We start from the raw sequence: 21,434 nt of genomic DNA, 5'->3' as shown, positions 1-21,434 counted from the left end.
TGGGCATTTAGTGGTATAAATTTCCCTCTAAACACTGCTTTACCTGCATCCCAGAGATTCTGGTATGTTGTGTCTTTGTTCTCACTGGCTTCAAATAACTCTTTTATTTCTGCCTTAATTATTTACCCAGTAGTCATTCAGGAGCAGGTTGTTCAGTTTCCATGTAGTAGTGTGGTTGTGAGTTTCTTAATCCTGAGTTCTGATTTGATTGCACCATGGTCTGAGAGACTGTTAGGATTTCTGTTCTTTTGCATTTGCTGAGGAGTGTTTTACTTCCAATTATGCGGTCAAATGTAGAATAAGTGTGATGTGGTACTGAGAAGAATGCATATTCTGTTGATTTGGGGCAGAGAGTTCTGTAGATGTCTATTAGGTCTGCTAGGTCCAGAGCTGGGTTGAAGTCCTGAATATCCTTGTTAATTTTTTGTCGTGTTGATGTGTCTAATATGGTGGGGTGTTAAACTCTCCCACTATTATTATGTGGGAGTCCAAGTCTCTTTTTAGGTCTCTAAGAACTTGCTTTATGAATCTGGGTGCTCCTATATTGGGCACACATATATTTAGGATAGTCAGCTCTTCTTGTTGCACTGATCCCTTTACCATTATGTAATGCCCTTCTTTGTCTCTTTCAATCTTTGTTGGTTTAAAGTCTGTTTTATCAGAGACTAGCATTGCAACCTCTGCCTTTTTTTTTTTCTTTCCATTTGCTTGGTAAATATTCCTCCATCCCTTTATTTTGAGCCTATGTGTGTGTTGGCACATGAGATAGGTCTCCTGAATGTACCACACCAATGGGTGTTGACTCTTTATCCCATGTGCCAGACTGTTTCTTCTAATTGGGGCATTTAGCCCGCTTACATTTAAGGTTAATATTGTTATGTGTGAATTTGATCCTATTATTATGATTCTAGCTGGTTATTCGGCCCGTCAGTTGATGCAGTTTCCTCATAGTGTCGATGATCTTTACAATCTGGTATGTTTTTGCAGTGGCTGATACTAGTTGTTTCTTCCCATGTTTAGTGCGTCCTTCAGGAGCTCTAGTAAGGCAGGCCTGGTGTTGACAAAATCTCTCACCATTTGCTTGTCTACAAAGGATTTTATTTATCCTTCACTTATGAAGCTTAGCTTGGCTGGATATAAAATTCTAGGTTGAAAACTCTTTCCTTTAAGAATGTTGTATACTGGCCCCTACTCTCTCTGGCTTACAGGGTTTCTGCAGAGAGATCTGCTGTCAGTTCAATGGGCTTCCCTTTGCAGTTAACCCAACCTTTCTCTCTGGCTGCCTGGCTGCCCTTAACATTTTTTCCTTCATTTCAACCGTGGTGAATCTGACGATTATGTGTCTTGGGGTTGCTTTTCTCAAGGAGTATCTTTGTGGTGTTCTCTGCATTTCCTGAATTTGAATGTTGGCCTGTCTTGCTAGGTTGGGGAAGTTCTCCTGGATAATATCCTGAAGATGGTTTTCCAACTTGGTTCCATTCTCCCCATCACTTTCAGGTACACCAATCAAATGTGTAGGTTTGGTCTTTTCACGTAGTCCCATTATTTCTTGAAGGCTTTGTTCTCTCCTTTTCATTCTTTTTCTCTAATCTTGTCTTCATGCTTTATTTCATTAAGTTGCTCTTCAATCTCTGACATCCTTTCTTCCACTTGATCAACTTGGCTATTGATACTTCTGTATGCTTCACGAAGTTCTTGTGCTGTGTTTTTCAGCTCCATCAGGTCATTTATGTTCTTCTCTACACTGGTTATTCCAGTTAGCAATTCGTCTAACCTTTTTTCAAGGTTCTTAGTTTCCTTGCATTGGGTTAGAACATGCTCCTTTAGCTTGGAGGAGTTTATTACCTACCTTCTGAAGCCTACTTCTGTCAATTTGTGAAACTCATTCTCGGTCCAGTGTTGTTCCCTTGCTGGCAAGGAGTTGCAATGCTTTGGAGGAGAAGAGGCATTCTGGTTTTTGGAATTTTCAGACTTTTTGCACTGGTTTTTTCTCATATTCGTGGGTTTATCTACCTTTGACCTTTGATCTTTGATGCTGGTGACCTTCGGATAGGGTTTTTGTGTGGATGCCCTTTTTGTTGTTGATGTTTGTTGGTTTTCCTTCCAATAGTCAGGGTCGTCTGCTGCAGGTCTGCTGGAGTTTGCTGAAGGTCCACTCCAGACTCTGTTTGCCTGGGTATCACCAGCAGAGGCTGCAGAACAGCAAAGATTGCTGCCTATTCCTTCCTCTGGAAGCTTCGTCCCAGAGGGGCACCTGCCAGATGCCAGCCACATGGAGCTCTCCTGTATGGGGTGTCTGTTGATGCCTGTTGGGAGTATCTCCCAGTCAGGAGGCACAGGGGTCAGGGGCCCACTTGAGAAGTCTGTCCCTTAGCAGAGCTCAAGCACTGTGCTGGGTGATCCACTGCTCTCTTCAGAGCCAGCAGGCAGGAAAGTTTAAGTCTGCTGAAGCTGTGCCCACAGCCACCCCTTCCCATGGGTGCTCTGTCCCATGGGAAGATGAGAGTTTTATCTATAAGCTCCTGACTGGGGTTGTTGCCTTTCTTTCAGAGATGTCCTGCCCAGAGAGGAGGAATCTATAGAGACAGTCTGGCTACAGCGGCCATGCCGAACTGCAGTGGGCTCTACCCAGTTGGAACTTCCCGGCAGCTTTGTTTACACTGTAAGCCAGTTACATTAACAACAGTATTTATGTCCCATTTTTAGCCTCTGAGGTTTTTAAAAGAACCTTTATTAGGAACTCCTAAGAATGAAGGCAATAACCTTATGTACCAAGCAATTAATCCAGTGGCCTCTACTATACACATCATCTCATTAGACTTCCTAAGAGAATATGGGTATATGTTTATTTTCAGCTCTTTGGAGAGCATGAGCCAAAGCTTCCCTGAATACTAACATATGGCGAAAGAGAAAATGCAAAGCAGATGAGAAAGACAATGAAGTCTTAAGCAAAAGTAAATGAAGTGTTACTCTCCCCTCTCCAACAGAAAATACCTATTTATTTAGAAATGAGGGTAAGTGGCCGGGCACAGTGGCTCACGCCTGTAATCCCAGCACTTTGGGAGGCCGAGGTGGGCGGAGCACGAGGTCAGGAGATTGAGACCATCCTGGTGAACACGGTGAAACCCCGTCTCTACTGAAAATACAAAAAAATTAGCCAGGCATGGTGGCTGGTGCCTGTAGTCCCAGCTTCTAGGGAGGCTGAGGCAGGAGAATGGCGTTAACCTGGGAGGCGGCAGAGCTTGCAGTGAGTGGAGATCATGCCATTGCACTCCAGCCTGGGTGACAGAGCGAGATTCTATCTCAAAAAAAAAGTAATGAGGGTAAGTAATGTTTTTGTTTGTTTCCAGTGGTTTTACAAGATAAAAATATGCCTCCATTATTTACAAGGCTCAACATAGCTGCCCTTTCAAGGACCTGAGATATCTATAAAATTTCTTAGCAATATGGAATTTTGAAGAGTATTTTGATTACATATTGAAAAAGAATTTAATTTCCTAAATATACTAACTAAAAGAATACAAGTATCTACTTTTTGCTTTTTTTTTTTTTTTGCCCTTTTTTGATTATTATTATACTTTAAGTTTTAGGGTACATGTGCACAACACACAGGTTTGTTACATATGTATACATGTGCCATGTTGGCGTGCTGTACCCATTAACTCGTCATTTACATTACCTATATCTCCTAATGCTATCCCTCCCCTCGACTCCCTCCCCACAATAGGCCTGGTGTGTGATGTTCCCCTTCCCGTGTCCAAGTGATCTCATTGTTCAATTCCCACCTATGAGTGAGAACATGCGGTGTTTGGTTTTCTGTTCTTGCGATAGTTTGCTGAGAATGATGGTTTCCAGCTGCATCCATGTCCCTACAAAGGACATGAACTCATCCTTTTTTATGGCTGCATAGTATTCCATGGTATATATGCGCCACATTTTATTAATCCAGTCTGTCACTGATGGATGTTTGGGATGATTCCAAGTCTTTGCTATTGTGAATAGTGCTGCAATAAACATATGTGTGCATGTGTCTTTATAGCAGCATGATTTATAATCCTTTGGGTGTATAGCCAGTAATGGGATGGCTGGGTCAAATGGTATTTCTAGTTCTAGATCCTTGAGGAATCGCCACACTGTCTTCCACAATGGTTGAACTAGTTTATAGTCCCACCAACAGTGTAAAAGTGTTCCTATTTCTCCACATCCTCTCCAGCACCTGCTGTTTCCTGATGTTTTAATGATCGCCATTCTAACTGGTGTCAGATGGTAGTATCCCATTGTGGTTTTGATTTGCATTTCTCTGGTGGCCAGTGATGATGAGCATTTTTTCATGTGTCTGTTGGCTGTATGAATGTCTTCTTTTGAGAAGTGTCTGTTCATATCCTTTGCCCACTTTTTGATGGGGTTGTTTTTTTCTTGTAAATTTGTTTGAGTTCTTTGTAGGTTCTGGATATTAGCCCTTTGTCAGACGAGTAGATTGCAAAAATTTTTCTCCCATTCTGTAGGTTGCCTGTTCACTCTGATGGTAGATTTTTTTTGCCATGCAGAAGCTCTTTAGTTTAATTAGATCCCATTTGTCAATTGTAGCTTTGTAGCCGTTGCTTTTGCTGTTTTAGACATGAAGTCCTTGCCCATGCCTATGTCCTGAATGGTATTATATAGGTTTTCTTCTAGGGTTTTTATGGTTTTAGGTCTAACATTTAAGTCTCTAATCCATCTTGAATTAATTTTCATATAAGGAGTAAGGAAAGGATCCAGTTTCAGCTTTCTACTTATGGCTAGCCAATTTTCCCAGCACCATTTATTAAATAGGGAATCCTTTCCCCTTTTCTTGTTTTTGTCAGGTTTGTCAAAGATCAGATGGTTGTAGATGTGTGGTATTATTTCTGAGGGCTCTGTTCTGTTCCATTGGTCTATATCTCTGTTTTGGTACCAGCACCATGCTGTTTTGGTTACTGTAGCCTTGTAGTATAATTTGAAGTCAGGTAGCGTGATGCCTCCAGCTTTGTTCTTTGGCTTAGGATTGTCTTGGCAATGTGGGGTCTCTTTTGGTTCCATATGAACTTTAAAGCAGTTTTTTATAATTCTGTGAAGAGAGTCATTGGTAGCTTAAATGGAGATGGCACTGAATCTATTAATTACGTTGGGCAGTAAGGCCATTTTCACAATATTGATTCTTCCTATCCATCAGCATCATATATTCTTCCATTTGTTTCTGTCCTCTTTTATTTTGTTGAGCAGTGGTTTGTAGTTCTCCTTGAAGAGGTCCTTTACTTCCCTTGTAAGTTGGATTCCTAGGTATTTTATTCTCTTTGAAGCTATTGTGAATGGAAGTTCATTCATGATTTGGCTGTTTGTCTGTTACTGGTGTATAAGAATGCTTGTGAGTTTTGCACATTGATTTTGTATCCTGAGACTTTGCTGAAGTTGCTTATCAGCTTACGGAGATCTTGGGTTGAGATGATGGGGTTTTCTAAATATATAATCATGTCATCTGCAAACAGGGACAATTTGACTTCTTTTCCTAACTGAATACCCTTTCTTTCTTTCTCTTGCCTGATTGCCCTAGCCAGAACTTCCAACACTATGTTGAACAGGAGTGGTGAGAGAGGGCATCCCTGTCTTGTGCCAGTTTTCAAAGGGAATGCTTCCAGTTTTTGCCCATTCAGTATGATATTGACTGTGGGTTTGTCATAAATAGCTTTTATTATTTTGAGATACGTTCCATCAATACCGAATTTATTGAGTTTTTAGCATGAAGGGCTGTTGAATTTTGTCAAAGGCCTTTTCTGCATCTATTGAGATAATCATGTGGTTTTTGTCTTGGGTCTAACTATATTCTGGATTACGTTTACTGATTTCCATATGTTGAACCACCCTTGCATTCCAGGGATGAAGCCCACTTGATTATGGTGGATAAGCTTTTTGATGTGCTGCTGGATTCATTTTGCCAGTATTTTATTGAGGATTTTTGCATCGATGTTCATCAGGGATATTGGTCTAAAATTCTCTTTTTTTTGTTGTGTCTCTGCCAGGCTTTGGTATCAGGATGATGTTGGCCTCATAAAATGAGTTAGGGAGGACTCCCTCTTTTTCTATTGATTCGAATAGTAGAAGGAATGGTACCAGCTCCTCCTTGTACCTCGGGCAGAATTCGGCTGTGAATCTGTCCGTCTGGTCCTGGACTTTATTTGGTTGGTAGGCTCTTAATTATTGCCTCAATTTCAGAGCCTGCTATTGGTCTATTCAGGGACTCAACTTTTTCCTGCTTTAGTCTTGGGAGAGTGTAAGTGTCCAGGAAATTATCCATTTCTTCTAGGTTTTCTAGTTTATTTGCATAGAGGTGTTTATAGTATTCTCTGATGGTAGTTTGTATTTCTGTGGGGTCGGTGGTGATATCCCCTTCATCATTTTTTATTGCATCTATTTGATTCTTCTCTCTTTTCTTATTAGTCTTGCTAAAAGTCTACCAATTTTGTTGATCTTTTCAAAAAACCAACTCCTGGATTCATTGATTTTTTGGAGGGTTTTTTGTGTCTCTATCTCCTTCAGTTCTGCTCTGATCTTAGTTATATCTTGCCTTCTGCTAGCTTTTGAATGTGTTTGCTCTTGCTTCTCTAGTTCTTTTAATTTTGATGTTAGGGTGTCAATTTTAGATCTTTCCTGCTTTCTCTTGTGGGCATTTAGTGCTATAAATTTCCCTCTACACACTGCTTTAAATGTGTTCCAGAGATTCTGGCATGTTGTATCTTTGTTCTCATTGGTTTCAAAGAATATCTTTATTTCTGCCTTCATTTTGTTATGTACCCAGCAGCCATTCAGGAGCAGGCTGGTCAGTTTCCAAGTAGTTGAGCAGTTTTGATTGAGTTTCTTAGTCCTGAGTTCTAGTTTGATTGCACTGTGGTCTGAGAGACAGTTTGTTATCATTTCTGTTTCTTTACATTTGCTGAGGAGTGCTTTACTGCCAACTATGTGGTCAATTTTGGAATAAGTGTGATGTGGTGCTGAGAAGAATGTATATTCTGTTGATTTGGGGTGGAGAGTTCTGTAGATGTCTATTAGGTCCGCTTGGTGCAGAGTTGAGTTCAATTCCTGGATATCCTTGTTAACTTTCTGTCTCACTGATCTGTCTAATGTTGACAGTGGGGTGTTAAAGTCTCCCATTATTATTGTATGGGAGTCTAAGTTTCTTTGTAAGTCTCTAAGGACCTGCTTTATGAATCTGGGTGCTTCTGTATTGGGTGCATATATATTTAGGATAGTTAGCTCTTCTTGTTGCATTGATCCCTTTACCATTATGTAATGACCTTGTCTCTTTTGATCTTTGATGGTTTAAAATCTGTTTTATCAGAGACCAGGATTGCAACCCCTGCTTTTTTTTGTTCTCCATTTGTTTGGTCGATCTTCCTCCATCCCTTTATTTTGAGCCTATGTGTGTCTCTGCATGTGAGATGGGTCTCCTGAATACAGCACACTGATGGGTCTGACTCTTTATCCAATTTGCCAGTCTGTGCCTTTTAATTGGACCATTTAGCCCATTGACATTTAAGGTTAATATTGTTATGTGTGAACTTGATCCTGTCATTATGATGTTAGCTGGTTATTCTGCTCATTAGTTGATGCAGTTTCTTCCTAGCATCAATGGTTTTTACATTTTGGCATGTTTTTGCAGTGGCTGGTACCAGTTATTCCTTTCCATGTTTAGTGTGTCCCTTTCCCAGCCTTGCTGTCGCCATGCAGTTAGATCTCAGACTGCTGTGCTAGCAAGGAGGGAGGCTCCGTGGGCATGGGACCCTCCAGGCCAGGTGTGGGATATAATCTCCCGGTGTACCATTTGCTAAGACCCTCTGTAAAGTGCAGTATTAGGGTGGGAGTTACCCCATTTTCCAGGTGTTGTGTGGCTCAGTTTCCCTTGGCTAGGAAAAGGAATTCCCTTGCCCCTTGCGCTTCCCAGGTGAGGCAATGCCTCGCCCTGTTTCAGCTCTCGCTGGTCGGGCTGCACCTGCTGACCAGCACCGACTGTCTAACAAGCCCCAGTGAGATGAACCCGGTACCTCAGTTGAAAATGCAGAAATCACCCGTCTTCTATGCTGCTCATGCTGGGAGCTGGAGGCTTGAGCTGTTCCTATTTGGCCATCTTGGGCGCCCCCTGTCTCTACTACTTTTTGCTTTTTTAAACAACAAAAAAATTCTCCTTCATCACCTTCCAAACGAAAATATATCCATATTATGAGGATTTTGCACGGCCATAAGGAAACTATATATAAAAGACTGAATTTCTGACATAAATTAATTAGAGATGATTGTGTTACAAAGCAACTTACTAATAGGTTCTTTAAATATGGAATTAATTCCAGTGTGATTAATTCTACAAAGGTTTGATTTATAAAAAGATTTGTTTCAGGTACTATTATATAAATGAAGTAAAGATTAAATAAATAAAACCATGTCCATCTTTCTGAATATTTTCCTATCAAATCATATAGTTGACGTCAATACAGTATTATCAACATTTTGGATTATAGTAACAGCTCTTAAAGTTTAAATAACAATAAAGATATGCATATTTCTATTTCAGGGTAGGATATTTTTAAGATAATACTTATCCTACCTTATAGTATTATATTTTATCAAAATACCAATGCAGAAGTTTATATTCATTTAATGATATGATTTAATAACTTTTTTCTATTTTAATATTTAATGACACACAATCATGCTTCCGAGGCAGTAAATAAATGTATTCTGCCAGCCACAGTGGCTCACACCTGTAATCCCAGCACTTTGGAAGGCCAAGACGGATGGATCACTTGAGGTCAAGAGATCAAGACCAGCCTGGCCAACATGGTGAAACCCCTTCTCTACCAAAAATACAAAAATTAGCTGGGCATGGTGGCACATGGCTGTAATCTCAGTTACTCGAGAGGCTGAGGCAGGAGAATCACTTGAGCCTGGGAAGCAAAGGTTGCAGTAAGCCTAGATTGCACCACTGCACTCCAGCCTGGGTGACAGAGCGAGACTCTGTCTCAAAAAAAAAAAAAAAAGTCCTCTGAATTGAACACAAAAGGTACTTTTTTTAATGTTACCAGTTTTTATTAAATTCTCTCTTTAGTTTAAATTGTAAGTTCTCCTCCACAGCATTTGTGCATTTTTCTTTCTTTACTGCATCTTATTTGCATTCATTGAACTTTTTAGATATATTTATCTTTGCAACTCATCTGTTTTTAGGTTCCTACCAGAAAAATGTGTTGAGTCGTTGGCATACTGACATGTGTGCACCACAGTGAGTTTCAGTGGGTTGCATTCCATAACAAGACAGCCACAGAATAGACGGAGTCAGCAAGTACCTCGTACAGTGTCTTTCTACCAGAGTATCAGATAAGAACCAATAATAGAACCAAAGGTTGTTAAACAATGCAAATTTCAATTTGGACTTCAAGGAGTAATCAGGACAAAATATCTACTTTTGCTTGCGACGTTTTCTGCTCCTGGCATTCTAAAATAATAGCTGAAAAGACAATGTACGTGTGAAACAGATAATGGCTTATTGGAAACAGTAATGGTTTATATGGATTTCAGAAAACACAAATCATGTCACTTCAACCAAATAACGACATTTTTGGAGATTTTTTCACCTACCTGCATGACAGTTCTCATTATATCTCTCCATGTCTTATCCACAGCTGTAAATCGTCTGCCTTCCTCAGGCATCTGGGACATAATGTCTGGAGAACTGAAAATGGGCTCCAGATATAGCCACGTGGCTTGGACCTTGAGCCATTCATCCAGAATCTCCTGAAGCAGTAGGAGCTTGCCCTCCCATTCTCTGAGGAGCAAAACACAGTGGCTCTTATTGACAGCAAACCAAGCAAATGTTTCAAATGACAAAATTCAAAACCACAACTAGACTGTCAATCTTGTATATAATGTTATATAACTGTATATAACCTTGTATATAATATATATAATATTCCAATTTCCATTCATCTAGTTGCATTTAAAGATAAATCACTAGATTTGTTCTATAAAATATGTTTAAAGATAACAATATAACATTTATGCTTATACAGATATACATGTTAAGATATACTTATCTACTGTTGGGCTGGTTTCTGTATATATCATAGCAATAAACCTTTCTGCTATCTAGTTCCATGACTAGAGAGTACAAATTGAAAAATGAGATTTTGTTGACAGTAAAGGTATTCCCAATCAAGGATACTCTGAGCTTCTGAGGAAAGACAGTTACATCCAATACTCCTTTCCTTCAACGCTCTTTTTTTCCCCCTTAATTTGGGCCCCTTATTTCTAGAATAAAGCCTTTATTTCTAAAATATAGTTGACCTTTCAACAACACAGGTTTCAACTGTGTAGGTCCACTTTTACACGGATTTTTTTCAATAAAGGTTACATGGACTTTGCCTGATTCTCCTGTCTCCCCTTCCACCCTCTCCACCTCTTCTGCTTCTGCCATCCCTGAGACAACAAGACCAATCCCTCCTCTTCCTCCTTCTCCTCAGTATACCCAACATGAAGATGACAAGGATGAAGATCTTCATGATGACCACTGCCACTTAATGAATAGTAAATATATTTTTCTCATGATTTTCTTAACATTTCCTTTTCTCCAGCTTACTTTATTATAAGAATATAGTATATAATACATGTAACATTCAAAGTATGCATTATATTATTTTTAAGGTTTCTGGTTAACAGTAGGCTATTTGTAGTTAAGGTTTTGAGGAGTCAAAAGTTATATGCAGATTTTCAACTGCGTGGGGAGTCAGCACCCCTAAAACCCTAAATTGTTCAAGGGTCAACTGTATTTCAATTTATAAAATGTAACTGGCATTTAAAGAAAAATCTACATACTCCAAAATAGTGTGGCATTCATGAGAAGGTAGAATATTTAAATTTACAATAGGTTATCAGTTCGTTTCTAAATATAGAGAATATACATAATGATTTAATTTACTCAAGAATATAATTACTCCATAAACTAATAATTTTACAAGCACAGTTCTGAGGTCTCTATGTGTTTACTCCATCATCATGTCAACTCTATGAGGTAGGGTCATCATAACATCTATTTATCAACGGAGAGACTAAGGCACATAGAGGCCACTGCCAGGCTCAAGTTTAGCCAGAAAATAAACAATAGAGCCAAGATTTGAACTCAGACATTTGTAATCACTCTGCTATCAGAGACAACATAGTCATAAAGAAGAATGATTTATTAATAGCAACAGAACTTCACTTGAATCCAGGAGGCGGAGGTTGGTTGCAGGGACTGAGATCGCGCCACTGTACTCCAGCCTGGGCAACAGAGCAAGACTCCATCTCAAATTAATTAATTAATTAATTAATTAAATAGCAACAGAACTTAGATGTGGCGTAGTCTTACATATATTAACATATTACTCATCATTTAAGCAGTGTTCTGTGATGTTAGATCTTTAAAACAAACAAATGTTAATGAGTTTTCCAACTAACCAGGGATTTTCAGATGTCTTTCTAAAATATTTTTATTTCAATGCTTATCAGTGAATTTGTTTAACTTCTTTGCACAAAAAACCCGAATGCTTCTGTTTTCTTCTGTTGTTCTTCCTCTTTTTCTATTTAATTTTTGTCTGATTCAGAAAATTTCCAAGCAGGTAATGATACCATGCATAGTCCCTTAAAATGGAATCTAGATGTACCACTTTCAGAGTAGTTCAAAAATTCTTGTCTTAATGTGCATTCTGGAGCAAGCTGGCAGGAGGCAGAATGACCAGAGAATGAGCCAAGGCCAGTCAGAACAAGCCCAAGTGTATGACAACACCTAAGTCACCAGAGGCAGATACTACCAAGCTGTTAGCATTCCCTTGCCATGAAAATCCACTGAAGACAGTAGTCTGATTTTGATGGACTCTGTTTTTTTAAGATAATATATAGCCTGCTAAATGTAAAAAACTGGAAACATTGACAGCTAGGCTTACTTGGCTGTGTATGATGCCTAAAACTCCCAAACTAAAATTATAGTTTCATTCTTTTTCACTTATTGCCATCCTTGATGCATATGAGTAGAAATTACAATAGATATTCAGCAATCTTCTATGACAAGCTAATATATTTTTAAAATAAAATTATTATCTTCAGTTCACAGATACAAAATTATTTTTTGAGAGTTAAAAAATAAGATCATATTGTAGGCAATAAAAACAAATATCTGGATGTTGACTGTCCACTGTCTTTGTTATGAATATAGAAGTTAATAAACCATTAAGATGATAGCAAAGAATGAGCAATCTTCCAATAGCAATGAAGCCATTGATTATATCTTTAAATATTTAAAGATCTTAAATATTTAGTATGAAATGCTAAGTATGAAATGCAGAATCAATTCTCAAAAGAAATAAAACATTAAGCATGAGATATTAAGCGTGAAATAATTCTCAAAGGAGCTTTACATTAAATATAAGTGATTTTGGTAACAGAGCATAAACATTGCCATATAAATGTCACTTTACCTCATTTGTTTTTCATAAGGCTTAATGAAAGGAGATCCTCGCATAGTTTGTGTTTTAACAATATGGTCATCCAACAACATCTGAATGTCATCAACTGATGCCAAAATAAATGTCCCAGTTTCTCTATAAGAGTGGATGACAAATTCCACGGCATCCCATTCAGTAATCATCTTCTCCATCGCCTTTTCAAGAGAATATTCTTTGCTAGCTGCTTCGCTAATACCTTCAAATCTGTCCAGATATGGTTCCAGATTCATGTCTAAAAAGGAGAAGACCGTGGAGTCATCTGATGGCTGCAAAGGGTAACCAACAATGGCAGACATGGCCTCCCAGTGCCTGGGGCGCAAACCAGGATTACAGATCACTTGAACGAGAGGAATGTGCTGCTTGAAATCTTCCACCTTTGATCTTACTTTTTTTGTCATTGCCAATGCATATGGAGAATCATGAAAGGTTTTCTCCAGTTTATATAATCCTCTCCAGTAATTTCCAATATCTGCTTCTACTTCGTCTGGATTCACTTTGTGATATGGCCCTTCAGTCCATGTTCTATATTTGCTGCTAAATTCGACAGCAGTTTCGTAAAGACGAAGATAAGGGTTCAAGCCATCTTGGATTTTTTTACGTTGAGGATATACAGATGGTAGCCAACCAAATGCTTCCTCTTCAGCATTAAACTGCTCAATCTGAAAGGATAGGAATTGAATATATTAGTTATTTTGAAAGTGAATGATACTGCAAATTAAGTTTTATTAAGTATCTATTTCAAATGTGAGCCAAAAATACCTTACTAAGGCCCTGAAGTTAAACTTCACTAATCTAGAAAAACTGAGCAGCAATCTCATTTTCCTGTTTAATTTCTTTTTTCAATGGACAAAAATGTATATGTTTATGGTACACAACATGTTTTGAGAAAATGTATATATCATGGAATGGGTAAATAAAACCAATTAACATATATTACCTCACATACTTTTTTTGGTAGTGAGAACACTACACAATCTACTCTCTTAGCAGTGTTCAAGTATATAACACATTGCTATTAGCTGTAGTCATCAATTTGTACAATAGATACCTTAAACGGATTCCTCCTAACTAGAATTTTTTATCCTTTGACCAACATCTTCCCCAATCCCCACTGTCCACCAGCCCCACCCCTGTAGGCATCATTCTACTCTCTGCTTCTATGAGTTTGATTTTTTTTAGATCCACTATAACTGAGATAATGTGGTATTTGTCTTTCTGTTCCTAGCATATTTGACTTAAGTGCTCCAGGTTTATCCATGTTGTTACAAATGACAGGATTTCCCGTTTTTTTCCCCCTCTAAGGCTGAATAGCATTCCCCTATTTCTTTTTTATTACAGTTTTCAGAGAACGATGTCTGGTTATGTTAGTTAAAAGAGTTAATACACATTTACATATATAAAGAAAAAGTTGTTGTCTGTCCAGACACATTGAGGATACAGCATCATTCTTTAGTTAATGAGAACTAAAGTACTTTTTAATATACACAGCATTGTGTTAGGTACTGTGGAAAACAGAAAAAAGTATTATATTGCAAAATACTAACTCCAAGGAGTTAGTAATCCAGCTCAGGGGAAAAGATATACATAGGCGAAAATTTAACTAATTTTTCAATAATAATAATATAAAGCAATAGAAAAGACATCTCAGAGAAATAACTATTTAAAATAAATAAAATATACTATAAAATGCTAACACCCAGAGTTGAGAGAGAGTGCTGAAATACTGCAGTCACAGATGTTTCTGTAAAGAAAATGAAGCTCGAGTTCAGTCTTGAACACTCTTAGTTTAGTTGTGAAATATGTGAGGACATGGACTGTTGAGAAGAGCACTGAAAAGTGTTCGTAAGCTAGATACATCGGTTATGAGGTTACTTAAAATTTCAGTGGCCTCAGTTTTTAAAAAATATTTGTGGGTACACAGAAGTAGGTGTATATACTTATGGTGTACATGAGATACTTTGATAGAGGTATACAATGCCTAATAATCACATGTTAAATGGGGTATCCATCCCCCAAACATTTATCCTGCATGTTATAAACAATCCAAATATACACTTTTGGTTTTTTGTTTGTTTCTGAGACAGAGTCTCACTCTGCCATCCAGGCTGGCGTATAGTGGCAAGATATTGGCTCACTGTAGCCTCAACTTTCTGGGCTCAAATGATCCTCCCACCTCAGCCTCCCAAATAGCTGGGACGACAGGCACGTGCCACCATGCCTGGCCAACTTTTGTAATTTTAGTGGAGATAGGGTTTCGCCATGTTGCTCAGGTTGGTCTCAAATTCCTTGGCTCAAGTGATCTGCCTGCCTTGCTTGGCCTACCAAAGTGATGGGATTAGAAGTGTAAGCCACCGCGCCTGGCCCTGCTTTGGTTATTTTTAAATGTACAATTAAATTATTATTGACAAATACTAGATCTTACTTATTCTTACTATTTTTTTGTACTCACTAAACATTCCCACTTACCTCCTACCCTACCACTACCCTTCCCAGCTTTTGGTAACCATCCTTCTACTCTCTTTCTCCATGAATTCAATTGTTTAACTTTTTAGCTCACACAAGTTAAGTGGGAACATGCAAAGTTTGTCTTTCTGTGCCTGGCATATTTCATTTAATATAATGACTTCCAGTTCCATCAATATTGTTGCAAATGACAGAATCTCGTTATTTGTTATGGCTGAATAGTACTCCATTGTGTAAAGATACCACATTTTCTTTGGTTTTTTAATTAATTTATTATTATTTTTTTTTATTATACTTTATGTTCTAGGGTACATGTGCACAATGTGCAGGTTTGTTTCTTATGTATACATGTGCCATATTGGAGTGCTGCACGCATTAACTTATCATTTACATTAGGTATATCTCCTAATGCTATCCCTCCCCCCTACCCCCACCCCACAACAGGCCCCGGTGTGTGATGTTCCCCTTCCTGGGTCCAAGTGTCCTCATTGTTCAACTCCCACCTATGAGTGAGATCATGCGGAGTTTGGTATTCTGTTCTTGTAATAGTTTGCTGAGAATGATGGTTTCCAGCTGCATCCATATCCCTACAAAGGACACGAACTCATCCTTTTTTATGGCTGCATAATATTCCATGGTGTATATGCGCCACATTTTCTTAATCCAGTCTGTCATTGATGGACATTTCGGTTGATTCCAAGTCTTTGCTATTGTGAATAGTGTCGCAATAAACATATGTGTGCATGTGTCGTTATAGCAGCATGATTTATAATCCTTTGGGTATATATCCAGTAATGGGATGACTGGGTCAAATGGTATTTCTAGTTCTAGATCCTTGAGGAATCGCCACACTGTCTTCCACAATGGTTGAACTAGTTTACAGTCCCACCAACAGTATAAAAGTGTTCCTATTTCTCCACATCCTCACCAGCACCTGTTGTTTCCTGACTTTTTAATGATCGCCATTCTAACTGGTGTGAGATGGTATCTCATTGTGGTTTTGATTTCCATTTCTCTGATGGCTAGTGATGATGAGCATTTTTTCATGTGTCTGTTGGCTACAAAAATGTCTTCTTTTGAGAAGTGTCTGCTCATATCTTTTGCCCACTTTTTGAGGGGGTTGTTTTTTTCTTGTAAATTTGTTTGAGTTCTTTGTAGGTTCTGGATATTAGCCCTTTGTCATATGAGCAGATTGCAAAAATTTTCTCCCATTCTGTAGGTTACCTGTTCACTCTGACGGTAGTTTCTTTTGCTGTGCAGAAGCTCTTTAGTTTAATTGGATCCCATTTGTCAATTTTGGCTTTTGTTGCCATTGCTTTTAGTGTTTTAGACATGAAGTCCTTGCCCATGCCTATGTCCTGAATGGTATTGCCTAGGTCTTCTTCTAGGGTTTTTATGGTTTTAGGTCTAACATTTAAGTCTCTAATCCATCTTGAATTAATTTTTGTATAAGGTTTAAGGAAGGGGTCCAGTTTCAGCTTTCTACTTATGGCTAGTCAGTTTTCCCAGCACCATTTATTAAATAGGGAATCCTTTCCCCTTTTCTTGTTTTTGTCAGGTTTGTCAAAGATCAGATGGCTGTAGATGTGTGGTATTATTTCTGAGGGCTCTGTTCTGTTCCATTGGTCTACATCTCTGTTTTGGTACCAGTAACACGCTGTTTTGGTTGCTATAACCTTGTAGTATAGCTTGAAGTCAGGTAGCGTGATGCCTCCAGCTTTGTTCTTTGGCTTAGGATTGTCTTGGCAATGCAGGCTCTTTTTTGGTTCCATACGAACTTTAAAGTAGTTTTTTATAATTCTGTGAAGAAAGTCATTGGTAGCTTAATGGGGATGGCATTGAATCTATAAATTAACTTGGGCAATATGGCCATTTTCACGATAATGATTCTTCCTATCCATGAGCATGGAATGTTCTTCCATTTGTTTCTGTCCTCTTTTATTTTGTTGAGCAGTGGTTTGTAGTTCTCCTTGAAGAGGTCCTTCACATCCCTTGTAAGTTGGATTCCTAGGTATTTTATTCTCTTTGAAGCAATTGTGAGTGGAAGTTCATTCATGATTTGGCTCTCTGTCTGTTACTGGTGTATAAGAATGCTTGTGAGTTTTGCACATTGATTTTGTATCCTGAGACTTTGCTGAAGTTGCTTATCAGCTTAAGGAGATTTTGGGCTGAGAGGATGGGGTTTTCTAAATGTACAATCATGTCACCTGCAAACAGGGACAATTTGACTTCTTCTTTTCCTAACTGAATACCCTTTCTTTCTTTCTCTTGCCTGATTGCCCTAGCCAGAACTTCCAACACTATGTTGAATAGGAGTGGTGAGAGAGGGCATCCCTGTCTTGTGCCAGTTTTCAAAGGGAATGCTTCCAGTTTTTGCCCATTCAGTATGATACTGGCTGTGGGTTTGTCATAAATAGCTCTTATTATCTTGAGATATTTTCCATCAATACCAAATTTGTTGAGAATTTTTAGGATGAAGGGCTGTTGAATTTTGTCAAAGGCCTTTTCTGCATCTATTGAGATAATCATGTGGTTTTTGTCTTTGGTTCTGTTTATATGATGGATTATGTTTACTGATTTGCGTATGTGGAACCAGCCTTGCATCCCAGGGGTGAAGCCCACTTGATCAAGGTGGATAAGCTTTTTGATGTGCTGCTGGATTCATTTTGCCAGTATTTTATTGAGGATTTTTGCATCGATGTTCATCAGGGATATTGGTCTAAAATTCTCTTTTTTTGTTGTTTCTCTGCCAGGCTTTGGTATCAGGATGATGTTGGCCTCATAAAATGAGTTAGGGAGGATTCCCTCTTTTTCTATTGATTGGAATAGTTTCAGAAGGAATAGTACCAGCTCCTCCTTGTACCTCCGGTAGAATTTGGCTGTGAATCCGGCTGGTCCTGAACTTCTTTTTGGTTGGTAGGCTATTAATTATTGCCTCAATTTCAGAGCCTGCTATTGGTCTATTCAGGGATTCAACTTCTTCCTACTTTAGTCTTGGGAGAGCGTATGTGTCCAGGAAATTATCCATGTCTTCTAGGTTTTCTAGTTTATTTGCATAGAGGTGTTTATAGTATTCTCTGATGGTAGTTTGTATTTCTGTGGGATTGGTGGTGATATCCCCTTTATCTCTTTTTATTGCATCTATTTGGTTCTTCTCTCTTTTCTTCTTTATTAGTCTTGCTAACAGTCTATCGATTTTGTTGATCTTTTCAAAAAAACCAGCTCCTGGATTCATTGAGTTTTTGAAGGGTTTTTTGTCTCTATCTCCTTCAGTTCTGCTCTGATCTTAGTTATTTCTTGCCTTCTGCTAGCTTTTGAATGTGTTTGCTCTTGCTTCTCTAGTTCTTTTAATTGTGATGTTAGGGTGTCAATTTTAGATCTTTCCTGCTTTCTCTTGTGGGCATTTAGTGCTATAAATTTCCCTCTACACACTGCTTCAAATGTGTTCCAGAGATTCTGGTATGTTGTATCTTTGTTCTCATTGGTTTCAAAGAACATCTTTATTTCTGCCTTCATTTTGTTATGTACCCAGTAGTCATTCAGGAGCAGGTTGTTCAGTTTGCATGTAGTTGAGCGGTTTTGATTGAGTTTCTTAATCCTGAGTTCTAGTTTGATAGCACTGTGGCTGAAAGACAGTTTGTTATAATTTCTGTTCTTTTACATTTGCTGAGGAGTTCTTTACTTCCAACTATGTGGTCAGTTTTGGAATAAGTATGATGTGGTACTGAGAAGAATGTATATTCTGTTGATTTGGGGTGGAGAGTCCTGTAGATGTCTATTAGGTCCACTTGGTGCAGAGTTGAGTTCAATTCCTGGATATCCTTGTTAACTTTCTGTCTCATTGATCTGTCTAATGTTGACAGTGGGGTGTTAAAGTCTCCCATTATTATTGTATGGGAGTCTAAGTTTCTTTGTAAGTCTCTAAAGACTTGCTTTATGAATCTGTGTGCTCCTGTATTGGGTGCTTATATATTTAGGATAGTTAGCTCTTCTTGTCGCATTGATCCCTTTACCGTTATGTAATGACCTTCTTTGTCTCTTTTGATCTTTGTTGGTTTAAAGTCTGTTTTATCAGAGACTAGGATTGCAACCCCTGCCTTTTTTTGTTTTCCACTTGCTTGGTCGATCTTCCTCCATCCTTTTATTTTGAGCCTATGTGTGTCTCTGCATGTGAGATGGGTCTCCTGAATACAGCAGACTGATGGGTCTTGACTCTTTATCCAATTTGCTAGTCTGTGTCTTTTAACTGGAGCATTTAGCCCATTGACATTTAAGGTTAATATTGTTATGTGTGAACTTGATCCTGTCATTATGATGTTAGCTGGTTATTCTGCTCATTAGTTGATGCAGTTTCTTCCTAGCATCAATGGTCTTTACATTTTGGCATGTTTTTGCAGTGGCTGGTACCAGTTATTCCTTTCCCTGTTTAGTGCTTCCCTCAGGAGCTCTTGTAGGGCAGGCCTGTTGGTGACAAAATCTCTCAGCATTTGCTTGTCTGTAAAGGATTTTATTTCTCTTTCAATTATGAAACTTAGTTTGTCTGGATATGAAATTCTGGACTGAAAATTATTTTCTTTAAGAAAGTTGAATATTGGCCCCCACTCTCTTCAGGCTTGTAGAGTTTCTGCTGAGAGATCTGCTGTTAGTCTGATGGGCTTCCCTTTGTGGGTAACCCAACCTTTCTCTCTGGCTGCCCTTGACATTTTTTCCTTCATTTCAACTTCGGTGAATCTGACAATTATGTGTCTTGGAGTTGCTCTTCTTGAGGAGTATCTTTGTATTTCCTGAATTTGAATGTTGGCCTGCCTTGCTAGGTTGGGGATGTTCTCCTGGATAATATCCTCCAGAGTGTTTTCCAACTTCGTTCCATTCTCCCCATCACTTTCAGATACACCAATCAGACCCAGATTTAGTCTTTTCACATAGTCCCATATTTCTTGGAGGCTCTGTTCATTTCTTTTTGCTCTTTTTTCTCTAAACTTCTCTTTTCACTTCATTTCATTCATTTGATCTTCAATCACTGATACCCTTTGTTCCAGTTGATAGAATCGGCTACTGAAGCTTGTGCATTCATCACGTAGTTCTCATGCCATGGTTTTCAGCTCCATCAGGTCATTTAAGGACTTCTCTACACTGGTTATTCTAGTTAGCCATGCGTCTAATCTTTTTTCAAGGTTTTTAGTTTCTTTGTGCTGGGTTTGTACTTCCTCTTTTAGCTCAGAGAAGTTTGATCCTCTGAAGCCTTCTTCTCTCAACTCATCAAAGTCATTCTCCATCCAGCTTTGTTCTGTTGCTGGCGAGGAGCTGCGTTCCTTTGGAGGGGGAGAGGCGCTCTGATATTTAGAATTTTCAGCTTTTCTGCACTACTTTTTCCCCATCTTTGTGGTTTTATCTACCTTTGGTCTTTGATGATGGTGATGTACAGATGGGGTTTTGGGGTGGATGTCCTTTCCGTTTGTTAGTTTTCCTTCTAACAGTTAGGACCCTCAGCTGCAGGTCTGTTGGAGTTTGCTTGAGGTCCACTCCCAGCTCTGTTTGCCTGGGTATCAGCAGCGGAGGTTCAGTTGGAAATGCAGAAATCACCTGTCTTCTGTGTCACTCATGCTGGGAGCTGGAGGCTGGAGCTGTTCCTATTCGGCCACCTTGGCATCACCCCCAGATACCACATTTTCTTTATCCACTCATCTCTTGCTGGACACTTAGGCTTCCAAATCATGGCTATTGTGAACAGTGCTGCAACAAACGTGGGAGTGCAGATATCTCTTTGATATCTTGATTTCCTTTCTTTGGGGTATATACCAGCAGCGGGATTGCTGGATGATATGGTAACTCTAGTTTTAGTTTTTTAAGGAAGCTGCAAACTGTTCTCCATAGTGGTTGTACTAACTTACTTTCCCACCAACAGTGTATGACAGTTTCCTTTTCTCTACATCTTTGACAGCCATTGTTGCCTGTCTTTTGAATAAAAGCCATTTTAACTGAAGTGAGATGATATCTCATTGTAGTTTTGATTTGCATGTCTCTGACGATCAGTGATGGTGAGCACCTTTTCAAATGCCTATTTGCCATTCATATGTCTTCTTTTGTCAAACATCTCTTCACATCTTTTGCCTATTTTAAATTCAGGTTATTAGAGATTTTCTAACAGAGTTGTATGATCTCTTTATGTATTCCGGTTATTAATCCTTCACCGGAGGGTAGTTTGCAGATATTTTCTCCCATGCTCTGGGTTGTCTTTTCATGTTGTTGATTGTTTCCTTTGTTGTGCGAAAGCTTTTTAACTGGATGTGATCCCATTTGTCCACTTTTGCTTTGTTTGCCTATGCTTGAGGGGTATTACTCAACAAATTTTTGCCCAGTCCAAATTCCTGGAGAGTTTTCTCCAATGTTTCCTTGTAGCAGCTTCATAGTTTGAAGTCTTAGATTTAAGTCTTT

General features: G+C 38.7%; 1 protein-coding gene across 1 annotated transcript in view; it reads right to left on the bottom strand.

The window, feature by feature from the left end:
* The window catches only part of DNAH7 (dynein axonemal heavy chain 7), a 344,384-nt gene that overhangs the window by 221,066 nt on the left and 101,884 nt on the right, over positions 1-21,434 (bottom strand). Inside the window, exons 18-19 of the mRNA XM_030916210.1 lie at positions 12,510-13,195; positions 9,640-9,826 (exon numbers count right to left, since the gene is read on the bottom strand). Coding sequence (XP_030772070.1) covers positions 9,640-9,826; positions 12,510-13,195 — 873 coding nt within the window. The remainder of the gene's footprint in view (positions 1-9,639; positions 9,827-12,509; positions 13,196-21,434) is intronic.

Source organism: Rhinopithecus roxellana, chromosome 14 (genome assembly GCF_007565055.1).
Source record: "Rhinopithecus roxellana isolate Shanxi Qingling chromosome 14, ASM756505v1, whole genome shotgun sequence".
In the NCBI taxonomy this organism is placed as follows: domain Eukaryota; kingdom Metazoa; phylum Chordata; class Mammalia; order Primates; family Cercopithecidae; genus Rhinopithecus; species Rhinopithecus roxellana.
This window is presented reverse-complemented; position numbering and strand designations above follow the sequence as displayed.